At 36.4% G+C, this 21,926-nt stretch overlaps 1 protein-coding gene across 5 annotated transcripts in view; it reads right to left on the bottom strand.

The window, feature by feature from the left end:
* Nucleotides 1-21,926, bottom strand: part of LOC106465588 — a 28,578-nt gene that overhangs the window by 510 nt on the left and 6,142 nt on the right. For 2 of the 5 annotated variants that reach the window (XM_013925817.2, XM_022393514.1), the window contains exons 2-5: nt 6,604-6,750; nt 5,990-6,113; nt 5,632-5,756; nt 370-1,140 (exon numbers count right to left, since the gene is read on the bottom strand). In XM_013925817.2, coding sequence (XP_013781271.1) covers nt 916-1,140; nt 5,632-5,756; nt 5,990-6,113; nt 6,604-6,750 — 621 coding nt within the window. In that variant the 3' untranslated portion in view covers nt 370-915. Of the gene's footprint in view, nt 1-369; nt 1,141-5,631; nt 5,757-5,989; nt 6,114-6,603; nt 6,751-13,650; nt 13,846-21,926 lie in introns of those variants that run through there. The other 3 variants (XM_022393515.1, XR_002612020.1, XM_013925818.2) reach the window with 3 other exon arrangements.

The raw sequence follows: 21,926 nt of genomic DNA, 5'->3' as shown, positions 1-21,926 counted from the left end.
AATACTTTTTGGCACTTAAATAGGTGAAATTACATCTCTAAAAATGTTTAAAAATGTGTTAGAAAATAATAACTAAACACTTGTTAATAAAAAATAATAGCACAATGCAGCAGTAAGATATCAACTGCTACACCTGAATGATGAAACACACACACACACGACCTTCATAACAATACATGTAAATGCTGAGTATGTTCTATGGTCAAAACAGACAGATTTACAAATTGTTTTCTTAAACAATCTAAGTACAAGAAATGATTATGTGGGCTTGGCAACATTTTTAACATCTACTTCTGTTACACTTATGAACAGATTTCTGAGACTTACTTACAGATAAATGGTTATTTAGGTACTCATATTTTAAGAGTATTCTACTTGCACCACAGAATAATATATAAAACATTCCTTGTATTGGGACTGGTGTCAGTCATAGCAAAGGTTCTATGCCACAACCAGGAACACACAAGAATAATTAGTTGTTTTTTGTTTTTTTTTAAGTTTCATTCAGTATTTAACAACTAAGCTTAGTGATTGTTAGATGTTGTTAAACATCCCAATAAAAGATGAACACAATAACCTTATAGGGAAAGCCATAAACTTTCTTTAGAACAAAATATATATCTATACATAGAAAAACTATCTAAGTTGTAAAATGTAAACTAGTAAGATTCAAAAGTTAAAGGTGGCTAAACTGAAAAATGTAAGATTCTAGAGAAATGTTTTATGGATCTCCCACAGTGGCTTTAAAAAAACCAAAATCCTTGGAATTAAAGAGGGGAGTTTAGTTGTTCCATTAATTTCATTTTATCTTTATATATATATATATATATATACTTTTTTAAAATCTTACAAATCCCTTTTTTCCCTGGCAATGAAGCTGCTTGTTGAAAAATCAGAGCTGAGTGACATAAAATATCAGTTTTGACTTGAAGGTGGCTCATTTTCTCCCGTAGACACCTCTGTCTGTGGATTGATTCCTTTTTCTTCCTGTTCTTCATTCTCTTTATTGTTCACTTTTGTTGTTTCCTGTTCTTTCACGTCATTGCTGTCTTCTTTTTCATCCTTTTGGTCAAAGTCCTCACTTGATGACCTTCTTTCTTCTTTTCGTGGCCTTCCTCTTCGTCCTCGCCTAGTTGCTTCCTACATAATCCAACCATTCATGTAAATGCCATATTTTTAACCAGCTCAACTGGATTTCAAAATACACAATTTTAACAGAATACAGAATTAAAAAAATTAATTATAGAACTATGTGTAGCTAATTTCTTTTTAAGTTATCACAAAAAGTTAGTTAGAAAATTGTCCTGAACAATTTAAGTCGTCATATTACAGAAGATACACTGATGACATATTTGTGGTGCTTAAAAATAAATCAGATGTTCATGATTTTCAAAATTATTTAAATAGTCAACATAGTAATATTAAATTTATGACTAAAGAATAAACTGTAGACTTTACCATTTTTAGATACTAAAATAGTTAATTTAGGAAAAGTTTTTAGACTAAGTGTTACCATAAACTAACATTTACTTGGCAAAATTTTCATTTTGAGAGTTTTTACCATTTGAATTGAAACTGTTTGAGTTGGGCTACAAGATGTTGAAAGCTGCATGGTTATTTTGTTATTAAATCTTAAAACAGAAAAAATAATTTTGGGCCACACTGTATTTTCATCTTAAAGTGCTAATATATCAATATTTTTTAATTCCAATAAAAACTTTTCCTCTTGGAATGTTACACTATGATAGTTCATTATTAACAGACAATAACATAATAATCAGCAAATAGAAAACAGAAACCTAGCTATTTACAAATATATAGATGTGTTAAAAAAATAACTCCACATGAACAATGTGACAAAATACATCTATATTCTCTGCCTGCAAACATAAATACATTCTGAGATTGTTGAAACTCCAATGACTGGATTGGGTTGCTGCAACATAAATGGCCAAAGATGAAGGGGTAGGGTAGAGGTGGACCCTCTTGAAGATACTGAAGAAGAAGAAACCATGGGTGCACCGGCTAATATAGGGTAACCAACATCGCCCGACAAGGAGTGAATCTACCATCAAATTCATTACCTCTAAAATATGGCAAGCTAGAAGGCTGATAAGATGGGAGTGAGCCCAGTAGAGAACATCCAAAGTAAAAAAAAAACAAACGTCAGAGAACGTGTAACACCATGACAAGAAATGTAAGACACCACCATGGAATTGTCAGAATGAATCATGACTATTTTCCCTTTCAAGAGAGGCGGAACATGAACCATTGTCTGTTGAACAGCAAGGAGTTCTAAAATGTTGACGTGGGGGAAGATTAATCGTCCATCCATAGACCCTGGAATTTCTGAACACTGATATATGACCCAATCCCTGAATTGAAGCATCCGTGAAAAGATGAACCCCAGGACAAGGAAGTGGGAGAAGAACACCGGCAGTAGTGTGTTTCCGATCTAACCACCACTTGAGATCTAATATGTTGCTTCTGAGTAAGGAGACCGGATGATCCACTGGATCGTAGGTCATGCCCCATTGGTCGCGCAGTGACCTCTGAAGGGACTGCATGCAAAGGAACAAGAGATTCGAGGGATGCCCACATCCCCAAAAGAGAGAGAGCTATCCACACAGTGGGAGAAGGAGACGTGAATAAGAGTCTGATTGCTCCCTCCATAGCCTGGAGCCAGATGGGAATCGGCTGTGCCAGACTCAAGTATGTGTTGAAAAAAACCTCCAGATGGACAACGTATTGAGTTAGCAATAGAAAGGATTTCTCTGTTCTGATAAGAAACCCAGCCTTGGTGGCCTCTGAAAGGAGAATCTGGGTGTGCTGTTCTGCCATCTGACGAGAAGGTGCTAGAAATAACCAGTCATCCATATAATTATGTGTGCACAGGCCCAAAGAATGAGGATGACAAGAAAAAGCTCATACCATGTTGCAGAAGACATGTGTGCAGATGCTAGGCCAAAGGGCAGAGCCCTGAACTGCAGAATCTGACCCTTGTGCACAAAACATATAAATCTGCAGGATGACTTGGCTACGGGGATGTGAAGGTATGCGTCGGCAACATCGAATTTGGTCATCCAGAGATCTGCTGAAAAATGCAACCGTGGGGTTAAAAAGGACTCCATAGTGAACCAAAGAGGATCCAAGAATTTATTGAAATGAGAAAGATCGATGATTGGATGCCAATCTCCTGCCTTTTTGGAAACAACAAAGAGACAGGAATAAAGTCTTGGAAGAATGTGATCGACTCCCTCTACCATTCCCTTGATTAACAAGTCTCTTATAGCTCCGGAACAAAGAGTCACACTCTGCAGATCTGTTGGAGGCAGAAACGTCACAGGTTGGGAGGATAAGAGAGGTGATGTGAACTGAATGACCAACTCTGACACCAGAACCTGGAGGACTCATGGATGTGTGATGAAGGAAGTCCAGACTTCCAGAAAATGATGTAACCACACACACACACACACACAGACCCTACCAGCATAGTACAGTCACTGATGTCATTGGCACCAGTCCACCTGAGAAGAGGAGCCACGAGGATAAGGATGGAATCTATTGTGAGTACCAACAGATCGAGGAACTGAAGGTGGGGGTTGGGACATGATACGAGCAGATGTGCTCATACTACCAGCTGAAACTGAAGAAAGACAAAAGGCCATTGATGAAAATGAACAATGTATCAATCTTCAATTCCAGTGCCTCTGAAACACCTGCAAGCAACAATGGATGGAGAAAAGGAGTCTCCCATAACTCACAGAGTGTGACAGCAGGTAAACAAACTCCCTCCAACAAGGCATCTCTACCCAATAAGTCCCAACAACACACAAGCCAGAAAACCAAAGAAAGAGCAGAAGTTGACAATTTGACCAGTGTGAAAGACAGCAAAGGACCCAATTCTACTACAAATTGATGAGGGGAATGCCGAGAGGCTTCAGAAAAAAGTTGGAGAGAAGATAAATATCTCAAGACAGTAGTGAGGGTCAGACAAATGTGAGAAAATTGTCATCTATTCAAATTGATCACAGGCACCAGTATGGAACCTCACATGTCCAAAAGGGGATCCAGAATTTGAGAATCTAAATAGACGTCTTCCTGGTGGTGATAAGCCAAAGCATGCTGTTTCAACAAAAGTGGGGGACAAGGTATAGCTATCCCTTCACACAACTGTGCGGTAAATCTCCCAGCATGAACAGACAGCTATATCAGGTGAAGGAGGAAAACTATGTATTCCCCCCCTGACCTTTCCACCATCAAGGAAAGAGTAGAATCAAATGCAACTGGGGAAAGCCCAAAAACCTCACAAACCTGAGTGACTAATAAAAAAAGTAGCAGGAGGTGGTTGATCCAAATTAGCCTCCTGAGAAGCCTCCAGAATGTCCTGGATCATCAAGAAAAGCAGCCTCAGAACCCCCAGGAGAGACACCTTCGGGCTGATAATATGTCTCCATCCCACAACAAATCAAATCACGGACAGCCTCAACTGATAGTGCATCCCCCCCCCCCCCAACTGTTGACAGACGCTAAATAACAGAGGTGGAATAAGGGAGGCGGACTGATTAGCCTCCGTGCTGGTAACAGTAACACAGGAATTCATGCCCGAAAACAGCTCGTCAAAAAAAATTTTTTTAGGAAGTTATAATTGTATGGAAAACCACAAGGTGATGCCAAAATCGCAATCAATAAAGCAACCAAGCACAGCACTGTGTTGGAGAAAACTGTGACCAAACGCTTTGTCAAGAAAAAGTGATTACATTATCTGAGTGAGGTGCTTATATACAGTACCAGGACAGAGGGTGCATTGATAAAGGGGGAGAATATCAAGAGACAGATATTGCCAAGGGCATTTAAGTGGGGTATAAAAGACTGGAGCAACTGAGACCAATGCTTAGATGGGCAAAGTTGAAAACCTGAAGGTCGAGGAATAGCTGTCAGTGTCAGCGGAGGTAAGAGTGTTTTCAAATATTAACAATTATAACTAAGTAAACATTGTTGTAACTAAATTATAACAAATTTTAATTTTTGGATTAATATACTGATGCCCAAATGAAATGCACAGTACACATGGCATTTTTATGAAATCACATGACTTGAGCTGAGGATTTTGTTATCCAAAGTACAATACTACTCAAACAATCAACAAAACCTATCTGCTTAATATTTCAAAATAAATATTTTTTATGTATCCAATGAGCAACTGATGTAGAAGTTAGACTTTTGTGTTTTCATTGTGCATCAGTATATGTAAATTTTTCTTACGTACATTATAAATGTTAAAATGATTATCTTGAAAGAAAATTACAAAGCACCACCACTAGAGGTAAATAAGTGAGCTTAAATTTTCCCTTATGAACATGTAACACAAATACAAATTATAAATCATGTTCACTAAGTATCTCTCGGTCTCAAAGTTTTTCTTGTATATTCTGACGAGATTTTTAAGTAATGCTAAAGTTTGAGAAAATATTTTTCATATCAATTTTAATGTGCATAGTATTTTTTCTCTGATACTTCTATGCACATCTGAATATAAACAGTAGTCAAGATGTAAGCTCAAAAGTTAAACTGACAGAAAAATATGAAAAATAAAAGGCAATCAAAAGGAAAAATGCACACTATTCTAACCTGTCTTGGGGTTCTCTTTAGAGGAGGTGCAGGAATGGGATCTCCCCGAGTCTGAGATCTAGTACGTCTCCTCTGTGACTCTGTTGCTTCATCAGCATGTCCCAGCTCTTTAAGCAAAGCCTCTCCTGGATAATTATCCAAATAAAATTTAAAATATAGATTCTTTACACCACATTTAAAGGTACCAAACTGTACTGAAGTGCTTGTACAAATACATCCACTACAATAACATTTACTACAACCAAGACATAAGAACATAATAAACATGTAGTCAGCGGAATGTGCAGCTTCATTAAAATACTGATCTATTATATATTAATTTAACATTATACAAGATGATTTTTTTTAACATGAATACCTTCCTTGGCAGTTTTGGCCATAGTGCTTAGTCTTTTCATTGCTGCTTTGCTACTGTCTCTAACAGCCCTGGTACCTGATCTTGTTTCTTCAAGATCCTCCTCGCCAAGGTACTCTTTAGCTGCCTGCAAAATTCAGTTTTAAAATGCACAACTTAAAAAAGTGGAATTCTTTTTCTAACTTTGTGGATGTAAACTAAGCAGACTGATAAGAAACAACTCAATAAAATGGATTAATGCACCAAAGTTTCGCCCATGACATAATGTTAAAAAAAAAGTACCATTTCTTCTGTTGTTTTAAGGTTTTGTCTTTTAAAAAACTTTATGAAGAGTTCCTCAAGTACTAAAAATTAAAAAAGACAAATGTCTTTATTAAGAAACTTCAGATAATTTTAATGAAGTAATTATGTTTATTTTTAATGAAATTTAGAACACCTACATATCATCTCTTGCTTACAGATGTTTCAGAAAATTACATAAAATAATAATAATTGTAACCTCACAGTAAAACCTAGATCTTAAGACTTGTAACTTGTGTAGTGTGTATTTCAAAAAAAAAAAACTCTATTTTTTTCTATTTTGAGATATATAGTAACTGATATACACATACACATACCTTAGCTGTTTCTACAATTGTGTTGTCTTTTGCAAGTTTTACCTTCTTCAGGGCTGGTTCCTCTACAGCATTACTTCCAACCATGTTTTCTCCAATTCCAAGGTGGTTGCTTTTCTTATTTACATCTTTTATTGGGTTTTCAATGTCCTGATAAAAATAAAAATAATAGTAACAATTAAATTCAGGAAACACTTTGTTATATTTTAGCTTTTAATTTTAACCTGTGGACCCATGTGTATGAAACAGCTTAATTACAGTATTATTAAAATTTTTACCTTCATAAATTATTTCTCAAATCATAAAAACACAGTACACTTCTTTTTTAGCAAACATATAAGTCTGGATGTAATTAGACAGAATGCTTTCCATGAGTAATTAACTATTAAAAATCTTACATTCATATATTTTGCCACAGTTGCATATTATTCACACATTAATAAAGTTATATTTAAACTGCAAAAATTAATATTTTCTTTACCTGAAAATGTAATTCTGATAGATAACTCCACACACAGATTAGCTATCTTCCTTGTGTGTCTGCCTAAGAGACTTGGATGTCACTAACCCTAAGACAACTCTCACCTAATTTCATGTGTTTTAATGTGAATTGCGCTGTTGCATGATGACGTGACAAAAGCCTTCCACCAATAGGAGGGCAACATAACCTCCATGTGCAGTAACTCCCTCTACTCACTTGCATTTGTGATAACTTCATTCTTTCAAGGGGCAAGACAAAAATGTGCACCAGAAGTTGGGAAGACGTGGGAAGGTGTGCAGAAATACATTTTTAGGTAAGAAAAATGTTAACTTCTGAGACTATAACTTAACTCTTTACCCAAATTAGCTAGAACCCCACACTGAAAGCGTGGAGGAGCCATTGCAAAATTTTACTTAGATGAGCTCCCTTCAGTGCTTGAAGACATATCCATGGTGTGTGACACCTGATGGCACAGGCTCCATAAGGGTACAGCTGTGGGAGACCACATCTAGTCTCGACCAGGGTATACCCTTTGCCTGGAATGCAGAGGAGGGAGCAAATGAGCCTCGTGTGTCACAGGGACAAAAGGAATGAAAACATGGCCATCCAAGCACTTGCATACAAGCAATCAGCGAGCCAATATGTTTAGTGTTTAGGGCATGTTCAAACTGTACCTTGTGTGCTTATCTCACCTCAACTCTACTGTACAGACACTGGCTGCAGGAAGAGAGCACATTAATTGAAATTATGGTTATGTATAGTGCATTCTCACCTCAATTCTACTGAATAGACTCAGGCTGCAAGAGGAGGGCACAAGTGCTATCATTTAGAGGGGTAACCCATACTACACTAATAATGTCACCACTGCCCCACTTCCTACTGTACTGTCCTAAGCCCAATCAATGTGGATTCTCCATGGTCCACCATCCCAGTAGCTAGGAACTGGTAAGTGTCAAGGCAAGTGCCCAGATTCCCATCAGACCTCAAGTCAGAAAGGTTTTTTACTGGAAACAATGTAATGAGTATCCATGAAACCCTATTTTTAAAGCCAGCAAACACAAGCCAAAGAAGTGGGCAGATCATTTTCCTGGTGCTGGATTTTTCCATGACTATCCATGAAATATGTATACTATGGGGATATCTCAAGTGGTCTTGTGGAACACCCCATCTCACAGTGGGCACTGGTAGAGTCAAGGCAGATGGGTTGAAAACTTTCCACTATCCTGGCTCAATGCAAATATTGGAAAATAAGCATACCCTTGGAGGCAACACCAGTCACTTGGCAGGATTAAGAAATTAAAAAGGGGCTTTGAAAAAGAAATGGTACGTACTTTTCTCAAAGACAGTGAGGTAATTGTAAAATGGTAACCAGTAAGAATGGAAACCAGACAGATGGTGTAGATAAGAAGAAAAGAATGTGTGGAGAGTCATCCACATGCCCACCTTGAGGATTTTGATCCAAAGCCAGTGAAGATTAGATGCAAGAAAATGAGAAAGGTGATGAATCAAATGTGAAGAATTGTGAAATAGCCTGTGAGCATCCACAAACAGAGATAAACATACAAATCAAAGAATTCAACAGACATATCCAATAAGGGTAGAAGGACAAGCCCCTGGTGGAAGAGAACACCCACAGTAGGAATGGACAATGGTGGGGACCACAAGAGTGAGAGGCTGTGATAAAGAGCACTGAACAGGTTGAACAGAACAAAGGAGCCAATCTGGGTATGAATGACCAAATAGTTGCGAGCTAGAAGGAAAGGAAATAGGAGATAAAGTATGATGACCCTCCTGAGTAGTTGAAGTTTCAGGAAGGAAAGATTGGTATAAGGAGAGAAGTATATAAAAGCAGTAGATGAAGGTGTGAGAACCATTCAGAATACAGACAACAGAATGACAGTAATTGCAGGCAAGGAGGAGGAAATAAATCTGAGGAGAAAGATGGTACAAAAAAACAAAAAGTCAACAGCTTGAACAGGGCATGCACAAGAGCATGCAACCCTTCACTAGGTCTTATTCAAGTATGGGAGTTGGGTGAGAAGGTTGGAGAAGAATGAAGTAAGCTCCAGGGAAGAATCACCTCACCTTGTGGAACTGGGAAAGGTGAAATGACAGGAAAAAGGCCACCCAATAACTAGCAAAGGCAGAAAGGTGGTTCACTATGTAGGATGGCCAGGAGTAAAAGTGTGTTGGATGGACCAATGATGAAAGGCCCACCATATTCATCAACAGACAAACACTGTGGAAGAGTGACAGGAATGTGATGAGAAGAATGCCACACAGTCTGGAAATTCTGGCCCAATGGGTGACAGATTGGACAAATTCCATGTGTAAAGTAGGAGAGAAGATATCCCATGATGAAAAAAGGATGTATGGGGGTGAAGCAATAGAAAGGGGAAACTGAGCTGATGAAGGGGTGAGAGAGAATGATAAGTGAAGAAGTAGGGGGAGCCAAAGCTGAGCTAGCCAAAGAGGTGCCACCCATATGATTCAACACAAAGTGATGCATATCAAGGTGAAGGCCAGAAGATGGAAACAGATAAGGCGATAGGCATATAGAAAGAGGTGAGAACAGGTCTGGCTGAGGAGATTGACAGCTAGAACCAAAGGATGAAGATTAGTGGACTAAAAGAGAAGAAGCCCAGAGTAGAGAAAGGTGTCAAAAACATCCATTAGGAGCATGGCCAAACAAGAGAAACCTCACAAAAGACTTGGGGGTGTAGAGACCACTCGGTTGGTAGAATGCACCTCAAGTGAGGGAGGTAGTCAGCTACCAAGTTTGAAACTCCCAGCAAATGACAGACAATGAGTTAAACCTGATGTGATATGTATGTCCAACACCCAACAGCAAAGGGTCCTAGAACAGGTGCCTCTTTAGTCGTTGAAGCAAGAAATGACCGTGGAATATGACTAACTGAAAAGCGAGATTGATGTTCCATGTCCAAACACTAGAAGTCCTGCTCTCATCCAGTGATGTGCTGCAATCAGAAAGGGGAAGCACTGGTGAAGAAAGAGATCTATTTGGAGAGGCAGTAAGGAATGCTGGAAGTAGTAGGGCCATGGTCCATGACAATTCCTCAAGAAGAGGTTCACAAATGAGAACAATGGAACCCAAGAAAGGAACCCTATTATTTTTTTCAAAAAAAAAAAGACAATTTTAGAGATTTTAACCTTTCCTCTTATGACAATGTTTCCATCACAGGTATCGTCCTAGTAGCTCTCCTCTGAAGTCTTTCCTACAATACAATGTCCTTTGTAAGGTAAGGAGCCAAAGACTGGACACAATACTCCAATTGGCTTAACCATTAACTTATACAATAAGAATATAACCTCTTTAAACTTGTATTCAGTATTTATGTAGACTCAACCTAAAATCCCATTTGCTATGCCACTAGCAACAGCACACTGCTTGGATAGCTTAAACAGCAACCTTCTCTTTATAGCCAGCAAAACCCAAAACCTTGATACCATCAGCTACTGCACCACAACATTGATGATATCAAGAAAAAGGCTACTAAAAGTACAACAGTACAGTTTCAAACAACAAAAACTGAAGAGAGTTACAAATGTTAATATAATATTTATTATATGCAATTTATACGCCCATGTTACTTTTAACTAAAGTTCTGAGAATAATAAATAAAATTCACTCTCCAATGGGTTAATGTTTACATTTTAAAAGGCATTTGAGTCTCATTATGACTGAATCAGTAAAACAGTTGCATTTTCCTCAAACCATTTTTATGTACTTTGTGTTATTTTATATGCAGCCCACTGACTCCTTTTTATTATTTTACAGTATGAACATGTTGCTTTCACTATTCTGTCTCCCAACCTTAACTCATGCCCACTTTCTGCAAAGAAAAGCTAGTTTTTGTTAATAAAAAAATATTTCTACAACTTCTGTACAACTGCCCTGATCTTTGTCCATTAACTATCTATAAAAGCAAAATTTATAGAAGAAAAGCTGGTATCTGTTTTTTAATCTACACTGATTGTTATAGTAAGTATAGACATCCTACCTACTACTTTTACCACAAGTCATGTTGAAACATCATAAGAATGATAATCATAAGTTTATTTTCAGTGCTTCTGAATCCTAGTTAATTTCAAACTTCCAAGGTTTAATAAATAGCTAGGGGGGAAAAACTAGTGTTTTATGTAGAAAACATTTTTTTTGGTTGTGGTCTTTTGTATTTGAATGCAAAAAGTTTATACAATGTAAAAGCACTGCTGTGTATTTAAAGTAATTAAAACAGCTAAGTAGTCTGCCTAGATTACACACATATGAGGTTAGATGGCCATGCAGGGTGTCTCAATAACTGCAAAGTTAAATCTACTTGGATTAAACTTATCCCACAACACAATACCCATCAAACAACACTTGTACGAAATACATCTTCAGCCAAATGCTCTGATTAAAAATAAGAAACCAAATGGCATATCTAGTAAGAGATACCAATGCTTTGAAAAACTGAGTATTGGAGGCAAGTATTAAAACTCAAAAGGGTGATGGTACTGGTACTATAAGTATCTATAAACAAATGAAAAATTTATACCTGAAACCTTAATACATAAACACTGCTGTCTAAGATGAGGCTATGAGAGATGAGAGATCCATTCTCCAAATACCTTTCCAATGCATAGTACTATCTACATCCACTGCTCCCTTACACATCTAGTGACATCATCCATAGTTCCCTACTCCTAATTTCATTTTTGCACAGTTTAATGAAGTTTAAAAAGCTTCCCATGCATGCACACATATTACTATTTTGATTACACAGATTACAAATAAGATGCATTGTCTCTTAACAAAATAGGAGGCAGCTCGAATTAGTGCACTTTTAAACATTCTTGCACAGCTGACTTTGGAAACAGCATTTCTCAGTAGATTGGCAATGCTGGAGTAAAGAGCTCTCCAATTCATCCCAGCAATTATTTCTCCTAAGCAGAGGAAACCAAAGGGGAGTAACATAGATCAAAAGGAATATTACTGCTTCCAAAGGTGTCATTATGAAACCTCCAAGTGCATTTTCCAGTTAATTTAGCAGAGACTATGACAAGGTTAAGAGTGGACAGTTTTTGTAAGAGAATTTATATTTTTAGTAGTTCCATCAATAAGAACTAGTAACCTTCTCTATTAAAAGAAAGTGTTAAGTAGCTGACCACTTGTGTCACTTCAAAAGAGGCCTTAAAACAAGTGACGTACTTGAAGTCTCTACATTTGAATAGAGAAGAACTGGGAGCATTGGTCAAGTACTGAAGATTATTATTGATAAAACTTAAGCACAAGATTTATTGAGGAAAATCTAAACCCTGACACCACCAGATTCTTTTAAACTGGCAGTGTCTAATGGTAACAATTTTGATACAGGAATTGTGAAATAAGGGTATCATTTTTGAAGAAAAAAACACAGAACTCCCATGCCCCAGGAAAAGTTCCAAGTGTTTTATAAGGCATAATAGATAATTTATAATCAAAGTTTAGGTTAAGACAGAATTCAAAAATACAAAGAATTCATGGGTGATTTTACTCTTATGAGATTTTTAATTCTGTGTCATAAGGCCTAATACATTGAGTATTCTACCGAAGAATGCTAATAGGAAGTGCCATCTCAAAACTAGAGGAAAGAATGTAGATCTTTATGGGCAGCTTGAACAATCATTTTGATTCTTTCTCAGCATTTAGATAATAGAACATAACCATTTACTACTGTGCAATAAAAGTGACACAATTCAAAACCAACACCTCTGAAGACAACAAAGGACTGACTTAGGTGGCTCCTTCAATAGTTTTTGTTTCAATACTGGCTGAGATAAATAAAGATTGGGTTAATGAAGTTAGCTTCAATGAGCTAACAGAACATAGTATAGTTACCCATATAAATAGTCGACACCCGAGTTAAGAAAAAAAAGAAAAGTGTGGTTGGCACTAGGTTAGGAATTATTAATACTCTGGTGGCAGTGAAAATGTAAACATAAAAAAAGGGCTCTTTGGTTACAGAAAAAAACACTAGCATAAGTAAGATTCACTCCCTCAAACAAAGGGGGAGGTTATAAAATTGTTGATTCACTGGTGGTGATATTTAGCATTAATACTAAAACCAGCACAGTACTCTCTGCCAGAATTTGAAGAAGCTGTACAGTAGGATCTACCACAGGTTAAACACTTGAAGGAAATCCTACTGTTTGATGCAACATGTCAAAATCTCTGGAAGCTGTAGCATTTGGGAAAGTTTTTGGCACATAAAGGCAACCCCAGAACCTTTTAAACCTAATTACCATCTTATGTGGAAAACTCAACTCCTTAAAAGTGGCCACTACACTCCACCTGTCAACTTGTACCTCTTCAATCTTTCACATCAATAAGTTATCCCCATATAGCTTGCTTTTCATGAAATTCACCAACTGAAATGTCAGGTTATTTAAAATGATAATTTATGGGCTAGTTCTGTATTACTAGCTTCCAGGGTTGCAACCCACTTTCAAGTTTTGCATTTCAACATTTACAGATTTAGAAACAAAAGCTCTTAAAGTTTTAGTCAGACTCAATTGATTAGACTTACTTAGCTATATATCTTCAGTCAATAAAAAAACTGCATTTCTTGCTGATGTTAGAACCATTGTCCTGGAAACAAAAACATATAGGACATGCTTTCTTCTGAGCTGCACATTGTTCCTGAGTAATATAGAGATGAAATAAAAAAAAAAGGAGATTCCTTGTGTGTCATACTTCGTCATTGATATAGGCCTTTAACATCAACATGATGATTCCTGTGCTGGCAAAACCGTGGTTGTAATAAATTAAATATTTGTGACACATTCAATTCTTTGTTTTCTTCAATTCTGTAATGACCAAGAAAAAGTTTAATGCACCTTCATTTTGGCTGATCCAATAAATTCCAAAACCATACTATGACAAACTCTCCAAAAATACTTGTTACCCACCATCCCATCAGTACTATGTAGGAAAGTTGAATGAATTAATTACCATTTATTCTTTGCAAGTCACATTACTGCGTTCTTTTGGTTAAATGTCAATATGAATTGTTATTCATATTTATGAGTCTAGTTGCAGTAATGCCATAATTTGCTAGATCCAGTTGTTTTTGTTCATCACTACAACATTTCTATCAATAACATCCTTTTTAGAACATTAAAATGAAAATGTTTTCAATTATAAATTTATTTTGAAAACATGATTCCTCTTTACTATCTATAAAGATTATACAGGCCTGCAAATTTAAACTTCATAATAATGGATTTTCCATAATTCAGCTACGCAGATTTCAAAAATATTTTTTTTATCATGTAAGGATTTCTAACAAATTGGGAAGAAAAAAACTTTTACTTAGATCAAATTTACCACAAACATAACAGAATATTTTTAGGTCATTTACACAACTCCTTGTTGCCATAGCAATGAATAAATAATATTGAAAATAAAAAATAATGTCAAAGTGCATGCACAAATAAATACTATCCAGAAATGACACATCATGAGGCCTGTTAACCTTTTATATACTAGTGGTGTGTTTCTTGTGGGTTCTAGAATGATCGATAAGACTCATGTTTGTGATTGGTTTAGAGAAATCTATAGCCAGTGATTGTCAACATTTTAAGTATAACAAAAATGTGACCCGAATTCAATGAAAATGATTCACTTATGTAAAAGTACATATGATGCTTTGTAAAAAATCTGTACGTGATGAAGAAAAATGGATATCATTTTTTTGATTCAGCGTACAGGAATTACTGTAGAACATGGAAAAATCTCAAGGCAAGACTGTGTTACTGATACAGTATCATACTATCCACATAGCATATCTCATACCAGACTGCTAAACTTAATTTTAATTGCATTTACCTCATCAAATATTGAAAGTAGCTTTGAAACATCATAGCTAAAGAGGGTGCTCTGAAACTATTTGTAGCATAAGACTGCTGAACCTTAAGTTTGAACCCTGCCTGATTCAAAGTGGGGTCAGCCAGTATCCTGGTAACTGCCATATCAACAGGGAATTCCATGTTTATCAGTACATACAAAGCATAATCCAGCCCTAAATGAGCTAAGCTGACCAACAAAACTTTTGAAACAAGCTAGCTGTTGTACTCTCCTAAGTCAGTGGCCAGACCACGAGAGTTGGACTTCATTAGTTTTCTGGAACAACAGCAGTAGCAGCTATAGTTGGGCCCAAACCCAAAGCATATGATTTGGTCCTCCCTTCCATAATTGCATTTGGGTGGAAGCTTCATTAGTATCTGCTGTAAAACAAACATCATGGGAGAGAATGGGATGCCCTGTCCAGGCATTCAGTGGATCTATTTTGTAGAACTGGTAGGTGTTGGTAACTGATTTACCCTCAGCATAAACAGAACTCAAAATGACACAGGTACTTCAAAAAGGCAATCTTGATGAGATAAAATCACTACAACTGCTGCTATGTCTTCTTCTTTTCTTGTGCTCTCTTCGAAGTTACAATCTCAAGCTTAGTTGTCACAGATACTGCCTTCGTATGAGTAACAATGTTTCTCACACCCAGATGATGTCACATTATCTCACTTGGTAGTCATTCGATAAACTCATTAACAAGGATATACTTAAGATCTGCTGATGCCATAGCAGAATATGCCTTCTTGTGTAAACAGTATAGGTTGTCAGCATAAGCAGCAGTTAAGTTTTCTAAAGGACTCCTCTTTCAAGTTTTGAACTTAGCCTGATTAGCTAATTTGTTTCTCTATCATGTAAAAACATCAATGCAACACTACCATAACTGTATCCTAATCACCAAACTTCTTCCCATTCAAGCAATGGACTATCCAAACTAAACATCAGACTTTGCACCACATGTCTTCAAGCCCATTCAAGCAGTTACCTTCTATAGCTTACTCTTCTAGTCTTCTTTAGCTATACCCTTGAATATTTGTGGGAGGATGTGCTTAACCTCACTCACAGGGACCTACCTGTAGTGTTGGTGGCAGCTTTTCTTGCAGTGTCTTGCCCAACCCCAGGCTGAGACATCCTAATTATTAAAGTACAGTGTAGCAGGTATGCTCAGAGACAGTTAAGTTTGGACGAACATCAGATCCCTGCCCCTGGGCTGCAGAGTAAGTTGACAAGAGCACTTTGTCCAAAGACTCTGCACAATTCACCAATTTCAAAACCAATGTTAACTCTGCTCTCCTCTTCAAGCTACTGACAGAAAATAAAAATAACAACAGGCACAAGTTCAAGTGTTTACCTTTGCAAATTAAAACAAAATGTTATAACTTGTTTTTTGAAAACTGACAAATCTCAATCCACAGTTGACAAAAAAAGTTTAACTGCAGTGTGGTAGGGTAGATTGATTTATTTAGTTATCTAGCAAATTCATCCTGATCCACAGTCAAAGTGGGTGTGACAAGCTGCTTACCAACGTTATGTAACTGCATTTGATTCCAAAAGACAAGATGCTGTTTCTTCACAGTGTCTATTAAAAAACTAAGTAGAAGTTCCCAATTTCTTTTGTTCTCATTCTTCTGTAGATTGTACTTCCTTTTAAAAATTAGGTACCATAAGAATATTTCTAAACCAAACTTTTAAAAATATGCAATGTCTCTCTTTAAAGTGTGAAACAGTCATATCCAGACATACAGCATTTAAATAACACTCCAGGATACAGTAAACCAAATTCCTGGTTGTCTGAGGAGCTTTTAAAAGATTCAGCACATATTACCCATTTTGGGCATAGAAGACCTAACTTGAAGCAGATATAGATGTTGTTATTGATATTTTTCAAGTTCAGCTGGCCATGTGGTCTCCCACAAAACTTCATCCACAGCAAACACTTTTTATGTTTCTCTCCAGTTTTGGGAATGGGATGAAAAATACTCCCTTCCACATACTCTGGGTAAATTATGTCACTTTTGCAGATGCCCCAGGTACACCTTTTTACATTTTTACTCTGCTAAAAAGAAACAGAACACCGGAACATGGTAAGACTATGTGAATATGACATTCATTTGACCACAGTTATGTCAGCTGAATACTGTAATGCAAGTTGAGCACATGATGGGTTAAGAGCTCTCTGACTGGTTGATTATATATGGTTTTCAATCAGTGAATTCTCGGTCTGTCCATAATTCATGGTTGAATGGGCAGCATGGTTCTACCAATGACGTTTCCAGTCTCTTTCAGCTGGTCTTGGGTGGCATAAACTAGAGTAGGGGTTTGACTACCATGACTAGCAATTGTCCGAGCTTCCCATTTAGTTATATAGCCTCACCAGATTGCACGTCACCCAACAACCCTCAGTTGTCCATATCTCCCATGTATCAAGATTAATTCTGGGGTACAACTTGATCAACAGTCCTGGAGACCCCAAACTGTGGCAGTTTCAATTCCTTCGTCTGCACCTACAAGATTATAGACATGGAACTGTGCAGCAAATATCCAATGTCTAGAAGAAGACTTCTTCAAAACCTAAACATTCTCTCAGAGAGTTGTCTTACCTTCAGTAGTTATAAGTTCTTACATCTTCTCATTAAAAGGATACATGAGTTACAGAGACCACAGTAAAATGCACTCTTTGAGACAGCAGAAAAATTCTATAAAATCAAAACACACAATCATAACACCAAACCTACTCCTTACTACCTTACCCTGTGGTATCCGCAGGTTCACTAATAATCTCTAAAGTTAAACACAGTACTGCAATACCATATCTTGTTCCAGACTAAGACAGCATAGCATCTTATCCAAGATTCTATAATGCCATACCTCACAGTGTCTATGTGCTTACCCATGCCATTAAGGGTCATCCCAATAGAAAATAACAGATTATACATCCTCATGGCATCACCTAATCCTTCAGTGGAAGAGATCACTGTTCTCCTTTCCATAATACCAGCAGAAACACCGCCCGTAGGGTGGCTGTTTGTGCTAGTAATTACTAATCGTAGTATTCATACCTCATTGAAAATTTTTATGAAAAACTGAACATTTTCTAAAAAAGGATTTTTTTTCTGGGAAGTACTGTATGGGATTGTGCTCTTTTGTCATACACAACTCATTGCTCATTTTTGAAACAAAAATAATAGATTTTTAAGAACTCCAGTTTCTCAGTACTACATTTAAAAATTACATCAATAAAGATATAACCAAACCCTTATGTACAGTCCTAGTGAATGTAGTGTTCTAGTTGTAAGGAAAGTACTTTTATTTAAAATTGTGTTCTATTATAAATAAATGGTTGTTGCACATACTACTGCTATTTTTCTAATTGTCTGAATCTTGAATACCCAAAGTGTGAAATTTTTTATGAGTATATGTTTGTGGTGCCATTCAATAGATGGCGCAAGAGTTTTGACTACATACATAGATATACATACACGCTATGTCCCTTATAGTAAGGTGTTCTTCTATACAGTAATCCTTCCCACAAGAAAGTGCATGTGATATCACAGGGGATGACCCCGAAAAATAAGTAGCTAGAACGAAAGGATTTTAGCCACATTCCTTTATCAACGTTCTACTGTTAAATTTACGTACACAGCTAAATAAGTACAGATGCGACAATTCTTGAAAATTCTAGGTGAAAGTGCACTTTACTAAACTAACAAAGATGGTTAACTTTCTTGACACTACATATAGAATAGAAAGCAGATAATCACTGGTACAAAGAATCTGTCATTCATTAGGTTTGTCTTATCACTTAGTCAAGGCCAGCATCTAACTAAACAACTATTCTTACCATGGACAAATTACATTTTCTCAAAACAGTTGGGTAAAACTCACGGAATGAATAATTTTGCTTCCGCTTCTTTACACTCTCTTGCCTAAAATCTTAAGAAAACCATTAATACAAAACTGTCTACCAATTCCCGTGACACAATTTCTGAAACGTCATTTATTTCAATAAATTTCACCCCACATCCCTATTGTTCCTATTATAATAAATAGACGGCAGTCTCGACTACCGAATCCCTTTATCGGCGTTTCGTCGTTGTGCACGACGTTGGAGGATCAGGTTCATAAATATAAATAACACTAGATTGGCCAGTCACTACTTTTTTATCATTGAGGGGCATTTGCGCATGCGGCCGCCATTGCTTTGTGCTGAAATTCGAACTGGCAGACAATGTAAAATGGCTGAGACTGACAGTCATCCGTTTAAGTCACGACCGAAAAGAACGAAGGTAACACAGTGCTATGCCATTAACTGTTACGCATACCGTAACTAAGAATCGAAGATGGAGGGTGTTACATTCCACAAGTAAAACCTTTTTTATTATTATTTTTCCTGTCTATAATATATTAAGTTACAGTTGGCAACATCGCCATGGACTTTGTGGCGACATAGAACTGGCGTGAATGCTTACATATAGTTTCAAAGTATACATGCGAGTCTTTTTGGAAGGCATTTCACCTACACAAGCCGGCATGACAGTTTGAGAGCTTTTGATTTAAAATGCTGACAATATTAAGTACTCACATAAGTTGAAATAATCATCCACGAGATTCTAATGTCGCTTGCTGGCCAGTCAAGCTATACAGAGACGCCGCCAAAACATATGTCTACAAATAGAAGTTCTGCGTACATTCCCTTTTGATGCTATCACTGAATGTCAAGGTAAACCTTTATTAAATACACCACTTCGCTTAATAGATAAGAGAGGAAATTTGAGTTAATTTGTATGGTTTAAGACAAGTCTAGTCTGGTCAATGACATTATGGGTTATCCAGGAAAATATTCAAACATATGCCTAACGCTGTCAATAGACTCATTCTCAGAATTACACGAGAATACATTTTTCCAGTCCAAAATCCTTAAGCTGTCAGTGGCATTATGATAAATAACCAGTACGTAGTACAAGTGGCCCATAATATTTTGTGTTGCTTGAACAAAAACAAAAATCAATGTAACTGATATATATAGTTTTATTACAATATATATGTAAATGCCTTTCTATTTTGTTGCATTTACTTGTAATGTATGAGTGAAATGTCAGTTAAGCGTATTTGATGTTTCAATGTGTTGCGCAATGCCGACTGTGTATTTGCACGTTCATAGAAAACAAAGTACTGTAGAAATGATTCTCACATGAATTTGGCTAGCATATAATTATGAATTGTATATTTAATGGTGAAAATTGTTGATTATGCTGTAGATAAATATATCCCTGCAGTGTTTTTGAAATTATTCCACTGTAGTACTCAGTTGGAAAAGTTAGGTCTGTGCCCTTGGTATTTCTCTACTTAATCATATTTGCATGATTTGTGAAATTACACTATGGCACATATTACCCACATATCCGTTTTCTGAAGAAGGAAAAAAGGTATTGAGGGAAAATTGGATTTATATTTTAATCTTTGGATTTGCTATTATAAATGCTGGTAGACTAAAATTATTTCACAATTATAAATTTACACAAGTTGAAAAAAGTACCATTCTGCACTTTATTGAAGTATCCATGAGAGGAAAATGTACTGGTCATGAAAATTTAAGTATGTACATGATAGAGCAAGACTCACAGGTACTTACAGTAAATACTGGACAAATATTATGGTATACAGATTAAACACAAGACTAATGAAATGGTAATGAAAATTGATGCGCCTCATTTGTTTTTAATTATTTAAGTACATATGCATAAGTTTGACTTACTTAAAACTGACAACTGTATTTGCACATGAAAGTTTATATAATTTATAATTTCATAACTTGTCATATTTTTCTGAAGACAACATCAGTTAAATATATCAGATCAAATGTAAACACTATTTTCATGCTTTAATCTCCACATGTCTTGTACTACACCAGTAATATATGATTTTCATGTTAAATAAAATGCGTTGCATAATTAAGTAACTTTGTTATGTCGACATTCAAAGGTGAATCCCACTACGTGGAATGATATCTGGTCTTAATGGCAGAGTGATCTTGAGATCCACTGCTCTAATGAGGAGGATGTTAGCATTTCATCCAAAAGATTCTGATTACAGAATAATAATATTATTATAATATCTTAAACTGGGTTTCACCAAGATGATAAATTGCCAGTATCATGAGGAATTCTTTATTTTTTTCTGTACAATAAGAGACTAGTTACGTACATGAGTTAAGCTGCAATAAAAATTGAATGGTTGTAGCAAAGTTTTTTCCTATACTTCAAGCCTTGAATTATAATACCTTGCAGAGACCATTTGGAGGGAAGGGGCTCATAACTCAGTAAAAAGAGGAAAATGGAGTCTTAAAAAAAACATTGCCAAACTTATTGTCTTTAGGCCTAGTACAGTACATATAATGCGTCATTGACGAAGTAGGTGTAACGGACTTCGTGTTGTGTATATATATTTTTTCTTCAAGCATTTGTATCAATTTTTGCCACAAATTCTCAAATAAATCCGAATGAATTTTATTATATTTTTATATCATTCATTTTCTTAATTATTTCCATCCACTTTCACTAAGAACGTTGAATGTTTGGAGGTGCAGATTATAAATAACATTCTTCTCCACCCCCCAAGAAAAGGATATGATGCGCCACCTCTTGTTCATTGGAAACAGTATTTGATATGTATATTTTTCTGTGATACATAATAAACACCAAGGAAAAAGAACAGATTTTGATCTTAAGATTTCCCTTTGGGCTAAAATCCAATGCACGCTTCATATGACTAACTAACCCTCCCTGTGGAACAACCGCCTCGGGAGTAAAATGCTCCGAGTAGGTGACCCCCACGTTCATTCGACATTTTATATTATCTAAAATGCTAGACAACCAGCGAATAACACCTGTTGGTAAATCCATTTGTTTTATTTTGCATCTTAAGCCATTATGCTTTCTCTATGTCGACACA

This window comes from Limulus polyphemus, unplaced genomic scaffold, assembly GCF_000517525.1.
Source record: "Limulus polyphemus unplaced genomic scaffold, Limulus_polyphemus-2.1.2 Scaffold1992, whole genome shotgun sequence".
In the NCBI taxonomy this organism is placed as follows: domain Eukaryota; kingdom Metazoa; phylum Arthropoda; class Merostomata; order Xiphosura; family Limulidae; genus Limulus; species Limulus polyphemus.
This window is presented reverse-complemented; position numbering and strand designations above follow the sequence as displayed.